Source organism: Bradysia coprophila, chromosome III (genome assembly GCF_014529535.1).
Source record: "Bradysia coprophila strain Holo2 chromosome III, BU_Bcop_v1, whole genome shotgun sequence".
NCBI lineage: Eukaryota > Metazoa > Arthropoda > Insecta > Diptera > Sciaridae > Bradysia > Bradysia coprophila.
Genome location: NC_050736.1, coordinates 1,940,252 through 1,951,148, shown reverse-complemented (window position 1 = coordinate 1,951,148; position 10,897 = coordinate 1,940,252). Strand labels below are relative to the sequence as shown.

Genomic DNA, 10,897 nt, shown 5'->3' with positions numbered 1-10,897 from the left:
CATACATTTTTTGGGGTACCTCCAAACACTTTATTATGTATCACAAATTTTATAAGCATGATATCCACTGAATCGTTCAAATTTTATTTAAGTCTACGTCTACCTGGTCTTAAATTTTTGTGAATATTTGTGAATATTTGGGAATTTTGTGTATTTTGGGAATTAATTCCCAAATAATAGGCCTTGCGATTGCAGCGCAATTGGGCTTATGTATTTTAAGCCAATAACTTAGATCATTATGCATAAGGCAAACATTTTCTGTTCAAGAAGTGGGTTAAAAATGGCGAATATTTTCGGATGTCGGTCCACTTCCTGCTGCATTATCCTGCATTATTACTCAAAACAGCGCGATTGTACTTACGTATTTTAAGCCATTGACAGGCTCTCGAATCTTGCTCCAATTTTCTGTTACACAAGAGGGTTAAAAATGCTGATTATTTTTGGATGGTTGCTTACTTCGTGTGATATTATCGATATTATCTCATATTCCCGATCATACCACGCTGTTGATTTGCTTAACATCTGTGCCATGCTAAAAGCAAGGAATTCTAGCCTTGTTCAATGACTAGAATAGAATCTGACCTATCTTAGCACTTTCGATAGGATTTTTTTGGCCTCGAAAAATACAAAAAAAAACTGGAGGTCCTAATCTGGTGTAATTATCTTAAAAGATTGTATCTTCATGCTTTCCTTCTAAAAGAGGAGCGTTGTTCTAATCTTTGAGTGTAAGTTCTGTAAGTTCCTCCATAACGTCTTTGATTGGACATTTTTATTTTGAGGAGTGGAATAGTTCCTATAACCACAAGTCAACGTAAAAATTTGACAAATGGGTATACAGCTAATATAATTACATTTCACAATGCGCAAGAACATAATTTTCTCCCCTCCGCTTCAGTTGTGAAGAACGTTTACCTCGGGAAAAGAGTTGGAAATTGCATTTTTTCGGGTGATTTGACCCTCAAATTTCTAACTTTTTTCCCGTTAGTGCTATTCGTTGGGTGCTCCGAGTGATGATGGTTTTTTTTTATCGTGAAGTAGTAGATGAATAATGAAACGCTAGCCATTTAAAAAATTAATTTACATTTTTAATATTTTTTTTTGTTTGTTTATGAAGTCGATTACAAAGTTGGATTTAAAAAAAGATTTTAGAAAACAATAAATAAATCGAAGTGATGATTTTTAACTTGAATCGAAACAGCAAATGATGATAAAAATGATCCACTATTGTCCTAACGTTTTTATTTTTCTTTCTTTTTGTCCTTTCCAGTTCATAAGTAGTGAATGTTTTACAAAGAACAATTGACAGTTTTTTTTGACACTTAAACTTGCTTGGTGGAACTATCAAAGTATAATATTATAGATATGCCCAATGTAATCAATAAATGTTTCATATATTTAAGGAATATTGTCTGACGACATTTTACATGGAAAATTTCTGTTCTTTATTTTTCTTTTCTTTAAACCAACCGCAAATATTGATCGACTAATCTCTTTTACACTAGAATCAATTCATAAATGTATTTCTGTAATATTCCGAAAAAAAAAATACAAATCAATGTCAATAACAACTGTGGAAGTCTCCTCTTTTAATAATTTCTTACAAAAACAAAATTTATTTAAATGAATGTTAAGTCTAAATGAATCAATCACGCTAAGTAGCTGTATGTATCCTTTTGATTTTCGACTCTCTCCAAATACTCTTTCTCGATGAGTGTATCGATGCATTTCTGGAAAAAGAATGAGAAGAAAATGAAATACAACGAAAATGTTAGGCAGGTCTTTGTCTCGTAATTTTTTAATTTTTTCTATTCTGAACCTACACTAGTCTACCTACATTAAACTAATTAATTCAAAAATGAGACTAATTAAGAGGCATCGATGCTTAGCTAAAATTGTAAACTATTTCATTTTTGAAAAATGTACGACCGCAATAACGACCACGAATGAGTTAACTTTCAACAGAATAGTTATTTGTGTACTTGGTTTAGAAGATGTATTTAAGCTATTTTCGCGAGTTGTTGCCCGAACGAAGTGAGACACACAAATGTATGTTACAATTTTAGCTAAGCATCGATGCCTCTTGAACCCACAACGCCAATAGAGACATTCTCAGACTAATAAAGCCTCATATAAACGGCTTGTCCAACCGTCTTATGAACAATGTCGATTAGAATAATCGTTGAGTTTTGGTGTGTTCTCTTCTTTAGAAGAATGTATAATCATCAAAATATTGAACATTGAAGTCATAGATTTTGTATGAAACACCAGAAACCAGACACCAGTAACTGAAATAGTAAGAGATTCAGTGACGTCGTTTCTACAAAATTTCTATAAATCCTTTACTTATTCGTAGTTCAAAGTGTCATGCGGTGACAATTAAGGGAAGCCAGAGCAATATTTATAAAAAATGTGTGAAAGCTCGTCGAAATTGGCTGGTCATGAACTAAGTTCATTGAACTTCGACTACAGTCCGTTTTTTTTATTTCGGAACACATTTGAGATATTTTAGAGTTTTAAAAGTCATCGATTTCATGGCATCGGCCTATAACAGAAGATGCGTCCGTTTCACACTTTCTCGCAGGCGCACTTTTTATTTTGAATTTGAATTTTTCGTCATTTTAATTTTTTTGTTGTTTTGCTACGCAAAGTGTTTAATTTCCGGTTTTAATATTTTATTTTATAATTTGGAGGTTCGATACTCTAATTTGAGACTGTGCGAATAACAGAATTAATATAAATAACTTATTTTGAAGTTTTATCAGATTTTTGTCGTAAATTTTTCATAGATGAATAGTATTAGTATAGTTCTTCGGTAACGCGTAACATTTATTGACATTTTCAAGGTTATACACACGTTACAAGGCAGCGTCAATGTATAGAAGCACGACTAACCTTTACCCTACTGATTAAAATTTTTCAGATTTGGTAATTTAAAGAATTTACGACACATTTGTCGATTCAATACTAAGAACACACATTCTTATTCTACGGACTATAAAGGACCGTTCAGTGTGTGTGGCTTCTATTGAGACCATTTATGGAAGAAAATCAAAGCCTAGCTTAGAAGTTTCTTCAATTTTTAATCGCGAAAGGTAAGTTTATCAATGGCGGTAAACTCTGACATTTGTTTCAACTAAAACTAAAATCATTTTAGACGAAGAGGAAAGTCTTATTAGAATAATTTAGATGCTAATACTTTGGAATATCGCATAAAAAAATCTTCGTAAAGGTTAATACAAACATTCGAAAATTTTCTGACGAAATGCCTAAAGCTGGGTTATGAAACAAAAGCTCTAGATTCATCGAAATTCAAAGGAAAAGGAAGAGCCAATATGCCGTAATTTGTAAGAAAAAACATGTGTAAAAGAGACAAAAAGAACTGTTCGAAGTTTTATGAAGTACTTTAAGAAGTTCCAATATTCAGCTCAAATTAGAAAAAAAGTTTTCATTCAGGCGGAAAAAAACTTCACTTTCCATTACTTTTCGTTACAGTGGCATCACTTTTCGTTTCCAGTGACATCAATTTTCGTACCCACTCATGTCATTTTCGGACGTTTTCACCACCTGGGTCAAAAACAAAACTTTTCATACCTAGGACCAAAAAAGTGCGACTTCATCGCACTTTTTCTCCGTCTGATAATATACTAGACACAAATATTATACTAGATAATATACTAGACACAAAACATGTTTTCCACACAGAACATGTTTTTCCATGTGAAACACATTTCTTATCTGAACCATGTTTCCCATTTGAAACATGTTTTCTATCTGAAATATGTTTCCCATCAGAAGCATGTTTCGAATCTGAAACATGTTTTATATCTGAAAAATGTTTGACATTTTAAACATGTTTTCCATTTGAAACATGTTACTTATCTGAAACATGTTCCTTATCTGAAACATGTTCCTTATCTTAAACATGTTCCTTGTCTGAAACACGTTCCTTAACTGAAACATGTTCCTTGCCTGAAACATGTTCCTTATCTAAAACATGTTCTTATCTGAAACATGTTTTCTACCTAAAATATTTTTCTATTGGAAATATGTTTACTGTCAGAAAAATGTTTTCCGTTTGAAACATGTTCTCCATTTGGAACATGTTTTCAATTTGAAACACTCTTTCCATCTGAAATTTGTTTAATATCTGAAATATGTTTTCCATCTGAAGCATGCTATCCATGCGAAACATATTTTCCATGCAAAAAAATATCTTCTAAAAACAACGAATACACTATCTTTAGTCGTATTGTTAACGATAATAAACAAACCACTGTTGCCACTTTCATCTACAACTGATTATAAAATTAACTGACTTTCCCTGTTTACATGGACCAGACTGTCAAACAGCTGAATCGAAATAGTCCAAAAAATTAAAAGTCGGCCACTATACGACAAAAATCTGATAAAACTTTTAAAAAAAGTTACTTATTTCTATTGATTCTTTTATTTGCCCGGACGTAAATTACAGTATTGAGCCTCCAAATTATAAAAAAAAATAATAAAACCTAAAATTGAACACTTTCTGTAACAAAACAACGAAAAATTGAAAAAGATGAAAAATTCAAATTCAAAATAAAAAGTGCGCCTGAGAAAAAGGCTGAAACGGACGCATTTTTGCTATTTGACATTAATGACTTTAGAAACTCTAAAAAATCTTACGGTGTTCGAATTTAGTTTGAACACACTGTATTTTCATGAAATTTTGTAAAATTCAGGATACAGGTAATCCTCACCAAATATGTGACGTAATTTGAATTTAGCTGTTTTTTACCACGGACTATTAAACTCGTATGAAAACTTATAAGGTAGTGAGGTTGTATGAGTGAACCAACTGAAAAACCGCTGTAGCAAATTGCGTCACAAATTTGGTTGAAGAGTTAACAATAGAGAAAAGAAAGTCTAAATTTAGGTTACAGGTACGAGATCTATCCTGCACACAAATGATGCGTTTGTTTGGTCCGAGGTTCTGCAGAAAAAACGTTGCTACAAGACTGAAAACCAAACGCCAGTGTCTATAAGACGACGGGTCTGCCCTGAGTACAGTGACAAGAAACAGCTTGTGCCGAATGAAGAATACAATTTGCACATAAAATTTTCCAAATCAAGTGAAATTATCGAATTTTCAGTTAATGTGGCACCACAGGCCGCTAGACAAAAATATCTTTGAAGATCATTCGTCAGTTGAGACGAGCACCTTCATTTTAAAATTAATTTGGATTTCCTGCAACAATGTGCATAAAGACTGAGATATACTTTAGGTGTGTCCTCAGACACCTCATCGTGTAGCGTTAGTAGGACGACAAATTGTTCAATCATTTTATTAGTTTTTGTAAAAAATTCACGTTTCAAGAAGGATAATTGGATTGCGAGTGTAAACTAGATGCAAAAATGAAATGTACGGAAAACTTCTTCGTAATTATAATTATAATTGACCCGGCATTACCAGAGTCGCCACCGACGGGATAACACACAAAGTCATATACCGAGACGAGCTGCCACAGTTAATTTCACAACGAAAATGAATCTGTAAATTTACCTTGATCAACGGGATTTTCGGCTTAAATCGGGTCGCCAGTATGGCCAGCACCTCGCCCACCAACATGTTGTGTTGATAAACTTTTCTTGTTTTCATAATTCTAACGATAGCTGCTTGAATTTCCATTTTCCGGTCTTCTTCAATCGTTTTGATAGCATTCTCCTGTTCAACTTTCTGTTCTGTCTTCAGCGGTATGTTGATGTTAATCCGTAGCTTCTTACTGAAAATGGAAAGAAACAGCAAAATGTTAAATTGGTCGTTCCACTTCAGTCACTCGCATCTCGATGGTACTCACTTTTTGTATCCTTCAAACAATTCAACCACCGACGAATTACTGATGTTCGATTCGTCATCGGAGCTTGTGATAATTTTTGCTTTCAGCAAAATTTGGATGATTTGAATCAGTTGGTCTTGGTTTATGCCTGCAAGAACAAACAAAGAAGGTGTCGTTGAAATGGATCGGTTAATAATAAAGAATTCTCAGTCTTACCGGTGTTTGCTTGGATTTGTTGAACTGAGAAGCTTAGCTGTTCGTTGAATTGCAGTAGAACAGCCATTTGAAATGTACTCGCCTGTAAAAGTAAAGGATTGATACGTCATAGTCGTTGAACCAACTGTGACCGATAGACTACAATGTCTTAGGTCAAAGTACTTCGATCTCAAGGAACATTGTACCTGGTTTTCTATCAGTACAATGGTACCGAACCTAGTCTCTTACCTGGAAGGTATATTTATTCTTGAAGCAATTGGTCACCAAATCTCCTTTGCACATTTGATAAAGCCAGTTCAATTTGCGACCCGAATGAACGCTTGTGTAGTAGTCGTTAAATCGTTGGTATGACCGTTCAAGCTGAAACGAAATTGTTGCAATTGAAGTGATGGCACAGTCAAACGTTTTTATGTGTTATTCATACCTCTGATGGCAGTGAAAAGCTATAGCTTTGATTGAATGGCCAGGATCCGCTAGACAGTACTTGAATGTTAAAGTCCATGTCGGGCACTACGTTCAAACTGTTCAAGTGTTCTCGGTAGCGAGTATTCAATGTTTTCGATGTTCCGATGTCCTGGTGAAGTAAAACAAATTTTTGTTAAAAATCTGACAGTAGAACGATGTGTGATTGCCACCGGCTTACCTGAAACATTCTTTGCAACTTGACGGTATATTCGTAGCCACAGGCCTGTTTTAATTTCGAGATCATTGAGGACTCAGCGTCATCACTAGCGGACGTGTGATGAACCAAACGCTTCGCCAACATTTTGCTGTAGAACGTCCGAACGACATCCTTGTCTTCGATGTACTTAAACACAATCATGCAATCGTTGAGAATTTCTTCTAATTCATTTTCCTCAGGATTTTTGCTGGACTTTTTCAACAGAATATCACAGAACTTAGCCAACAGTTCAGGACTTTTCAGCGGATTTCTACTGGCAATGGTTACGGCGTTTGTGTTTATGAATTTGCCACAGGCCTTGTCCAAGGCAGACACAAAACCGTTGTCGTTTTTAAATGCAGTCGATACCAGACCGTGATACTTTTTGTGTACGTCCAAAATCGTATTGATGTACAGCTTCGGATCCTGCGGAAGTAGGAAGGAAAAATTAGTCTTGGTCGGGATAGATGGCTATTGCTCATGTTCATACATTTACTGCGGTTTCGTAGCAGCTCTCCAGAGCGCCCATTCCCTGTTGGTAGATATGGTCTTCAAGGACTTTCTTCAGTTCTGTTAGACCTTCTGGAATGCGAGACACCAGATCGTACATGCGTCCAAGATCGGTGTATTTATCCGAGTTCAGTAAATTCTAGAAAGAACACGCAATGGTCAGTACAACTGTCAAATTGCCTCGCACATCAATTCGATGGCGAGTCTTCTACTCAGCTTACCTGAAACTCTGAACGGAAATTTTCCAAATGTTTCTCAATTAAAACTCTTTCGCATGTCTTTGACAAACGTGAGGCCGTACTCTCATGCAAATATGTTCGGACACGTTTCTGTTCCTCCTGTAGTCGCTGCTCAACACGTTTCATATATTCGGTGACTGGGTTGATGCGCAAAAATTCGATGCTTTCATGCAAATAAAAGCGTTCCGTGTCCTCAATGAACACATTTTCGAAACTATCTGAGTAAACAGTCAGATTCTGCAAACGAGTATTCGGATTTTCTTCGTTGAGGCCCAGTTCGACGTAGCAGCTTATTACACCAGACACGAGTAGCGTGTTGATTGTCTCGCCATTGCGTTCGCGTTCGATCAATTTCAAGACGGCGTTAGTGACCTAATGTGAAGCAAAGTTTGATATGAACACCAATTGGACCGTAAGTTATCCTTGTTGCATTACCTGTTTATGTAAATGCTCGAACAAATTGCCTCGCCACGACACCAATGCCAACTGGTAAACTTGATAGACATCTTTGTGTCCTTCTTCACATTCCCGTTTCACCCATTGACGATTGATGTACGCGCAAACACCATCCAATACTTTACTCGAAAATTGAAATTCCTCCCACTTCTTTGTGTAGAATGTCAAGACTTCCTCGTCAATTAGGTCAATTCCGCTCTGTAAAAGAAATTTCCATTTTGTTAGCAGTCTTCGTCTGCAGTTCCTCTATGTCCGTGTTACCTTATGCAAATCAATCAGATAACCCTCCAAAAATTCCTTTATCTTTTTGTAGAGGTCCTGTCCGACCAACTGAGCTCCGCCTGTGGAAAAGATTTATTTGTTAAAAACGGAAACCGGAAATTTGACCAAGATTCAACAACAACAAAAATGAGAGAAAACAATTACCCGTCCCATGTCGTTTGATACCTTTTGCAACGGCACTTCGATTTGTGGATGGATGAACGCTAGTGCAGTAGTTATAAACCAATCTGAAAATGTCAATAAAAACGTTGTATAGTTGACCGTATCACAGCTGGTCTTGCAGATATCGACTTACGTATAGAGATCCATGTACTGACCACAAGTAAGGGAACGTTCGCGTCCAAATATCTGGTTAATACCATTGTTCAAGCCGAACCAAATCTGCATTGAAACGGATAACTTAGTGGAGAAACGTTAAAATAAGAAAATTGTTAAGCAGCAAATAGGGTGTATGTAGGCTAGTAGGCTACACATGCATTCAGTTTCTATAAGTACAGATGTCGGTGCCATTTACTAAGACAATAATACTCATAAATGCGTATTGCATTCACAGTTTCATGAGATAAATAAAACACGTGGTGGTAGTATGTCCACACTTGTATTCAATGTTACTTTACAAGGAAGGGATAAATAATTTGCAAAAAGTTTTGCATGAGGTTGCCCTACAACCGAAAAGCGGTTTCCTATTGCGTTTCACATACATTGAAAACAAATTAGTATCAATGTCCTAATCAACTCAAAAGCTAATCTTTAAGTTGAATTCACAGTCATCCGTTTTGCCTCTGTTTAGCTCTCGGTTTACATGACGTTCCCATTATTTATATGACTTTTTCATTGTTTTAATTCTAACTGTCAAGTAAACGGCTGGAAAACGGAGGCAAAACGGCTGGAAAACGGAGGCAAAACGGCTGGAAAACGGCCACCCTTAAGTTTACATTTCAAATTTTTCATGCATGCAGGACATTCCGATAGATCAAATCGTTCGAAATACGGAAATCCCAATTTAGAGGTGCAGGTACAATAATAATCATTCACAATACATTCTCTTTCGGGTCGACTACAATAACGTAATTTAAGGGTGTCTCAATGTGTACACGAGTGGACATTCTATGTACATGAAGTAATTGTGTTCGCAAATACACGATCATTTTTTTAGCTACCTGCACCCCCGCCATCTTATTATTCGAGTTCAGGGATATTTGAGTTGTGTTTTTAAAAAGACGCTCGCACAATGACCCTTTCAGATCGACGTTTTTTTAGGATTATGAATCGTATTCGAAATAATTTTTTTTTAAAATGTAAATATTGGAAATATGAAAGCTCACTGAATTGATAAATCGTATTAATCACTCGATAAAATGACAACAGAAATGATAATGAAAATGACGTTGTTGTTCGATTATGTATGTATGAAAAAACGACCAGTTTTTATGGTTGCATTTCAGAGTAATCTAACTAAAAAAAAAAACAGCGTCGATACGTCAGTTTGCAAAATGTACCTATGAGGTTTACAGTTTTCTATTTTCAACTTTTTTTTTCTTCATTATATTTACCTCGTCTAATCCCCTCGGTGCTGCTGTTGAGTTGTAAGTTACTTGCCTGGCCATGTTATCGATAATGGGTGGAAATTTGAATTCTAAAAAAGAAATCAATTTGAGTTAAAAGGAAACTTGAGAAATCTGGTAAAAGTGTTTGGTGGAATGGGGAAATAATTTTTTTTCTTTTTTATTTCGTAATCAAACCAGATGAATTATGAATTACGTGTAGACAGAAAAATCAAATAACTTACATTTTCTGTAGCTAGAATCCTTTTATGTCCCGTAATAAACGAAAATCAAAATTGTAAAGCGAAAAAGTAACTGTGTCTTTCATTTACTTGTTTTTTTACAAGGCCACGATCATTTGGTTTTATTTAAACAAAGCAAATTGACTCCGGGAACAAACTACGTTCGCATGACACTCGTTTGAAACACAATTGAAATAAAAAATAGTTGACGCACTAACAATGAAATATCGATAAAAACATGAAATTAAATATTTTATTTCAGTATTTCAGTATTAATGGTTGACAGCCATTGAGAATTTTGCCTATCTCTTGTGTCTTTCTTTTCTTTTAAAATGAACGCGAAATGAACCACCAGTGTGAACGACTGAAAGCAAAGTGAATTGATATGGGAGATTTTATTCATGAAATTGTGTTGGTGTTGCCATATTGCAAAAAAAAAGGTGACATGATAGGTAAAGTTAACAGACTCGAAGAGCGACACTATAAAGGTGAAAATAGTGATAATATAGTATTATTTATGGTCTTCGGTATTTTCACTCACATCATAACACGTTGAAAGGGAAGCAAATACTTTGACAAGTACCCCAAGTATAATTAAATGGTCTCCGATTTCCTCGCTCTGATCATAACTTTCTATAATTTGATCCTTAATGCTAAGAGGGGTTCATACCAAGGCTATAGACTGTTGGGGAGGTCACGCAAACTGCTATTTTATTAGATACGCGGGGAATTTGAGAATCCATCTTTTACGAAAATGTATGAAAATGTCAAATTTTGTGTGTTTCACCCGCGTATCTGTATCTGCGAGACCTCCACACAGTTTACAGCCTTGGTCCATACGATTCTTAACTTTTACGGTGACAGCTGTCAAGTTACGAATTCTTAAATTCCCAGGAATCACACTGAATCAAGGTAAATATAGTGAGAAGGTAAT

At 35.4% G+C, this 10,897-nt stretch overlaps 1 protein-coding gene and 1 long non-coding RNA gene across 5 annotated transcripts in view; one reads left to right on the top strand and one right to left on the bottom strand.

Moving 5' to 3' along the window:
* Window positions 1–1,287: 1,287 nt before the first annotated feature.
* LOC119075903 (cullin-1) lies at window positions 1,288–10,372 on the bottom strand. 4 transcript variants are annotated; one of them, XM_037182505.1, is made up of 15 exons: window positions 9,967–10,372; window positions 9,731–9,813; window positions 8,473–8,558; window positions 8,343–8,404; window positions 8,157–8,236; window positions 7,875–8,093; window positions 7,422–7,811; window positions 7,181–7,339; window positions 6,673–7,116; window positions 6,454–6,603; window positions 6,258–6,389; window positions 6,030–6,111; window positions 5,835–5,961; window positions 5,540–5,759; window positions 1,288–1,727 (listed from the first exon to the last, which is right to left on the bottom strand). In XM_037182505.1, exons 2-15 carry the CDS (start codon window positions 9,782–9,784, stop codon window positions 1,647–1,649), a joined length of 2,286 nt encoding a protein of 761 aa, XP_037038400.1. In that variant the 5' UTR covers window positions 9,785–9,813; window positions 9,967–10,372; the 3' UTR covers window positions 1,288–1,646. The 4 variants fall into 4 exon arrangements, with proteins under 4 accessions (XP_037038400.1, XP_037038378.1, XP_037038395.1 ...); XM_037182483.1 differs by having other exon boundaries at window positions 8,322–8,404; window positions 8,473–8,576; window positions 9,967–10,338; XM_037182500.1 differs by having other exon boundaries at window positions 8,473–8,576; window positions 9,967–10,338.
* The window catches only part of LOC119078364, a 28,202-nt gene continuing 22,619 nt past the window's right edge, over window positions 5,315–10,897 (top strand). The window contains exon 1 of the long non-coding RNA XR_005088002.1: window positions 5,315–5,326. This is a non-coding gene — a long non-coding RNA (uncharacterized LOC119078364). The remainder of the gene's footprint in view (window positions 5,327–10,897) is intronic.

Coding starts and splice junctions, on each gene's coding strand:
- LOC119075903 (XM_037182483.1), bottom strand. CDS start 9,784: ATGGCCAGGCAAGTAACTTACAACTCAACAGCAGCACCGAGGGGATTA. Junction 6,112..6,257: donor AGAATAAATATACCTTCCAG/GTAAGAGACTAG, acceptor TTACTTTTACAG/GCGAGTACATTTCAAATGGC. Junction 5,760..5,834: donor TTGTTTGAAGGATACAAAAA/GTGAGTACCATC, acceptor TTCCATTTTCAG/TAAGAAGCTACGGATTAACA.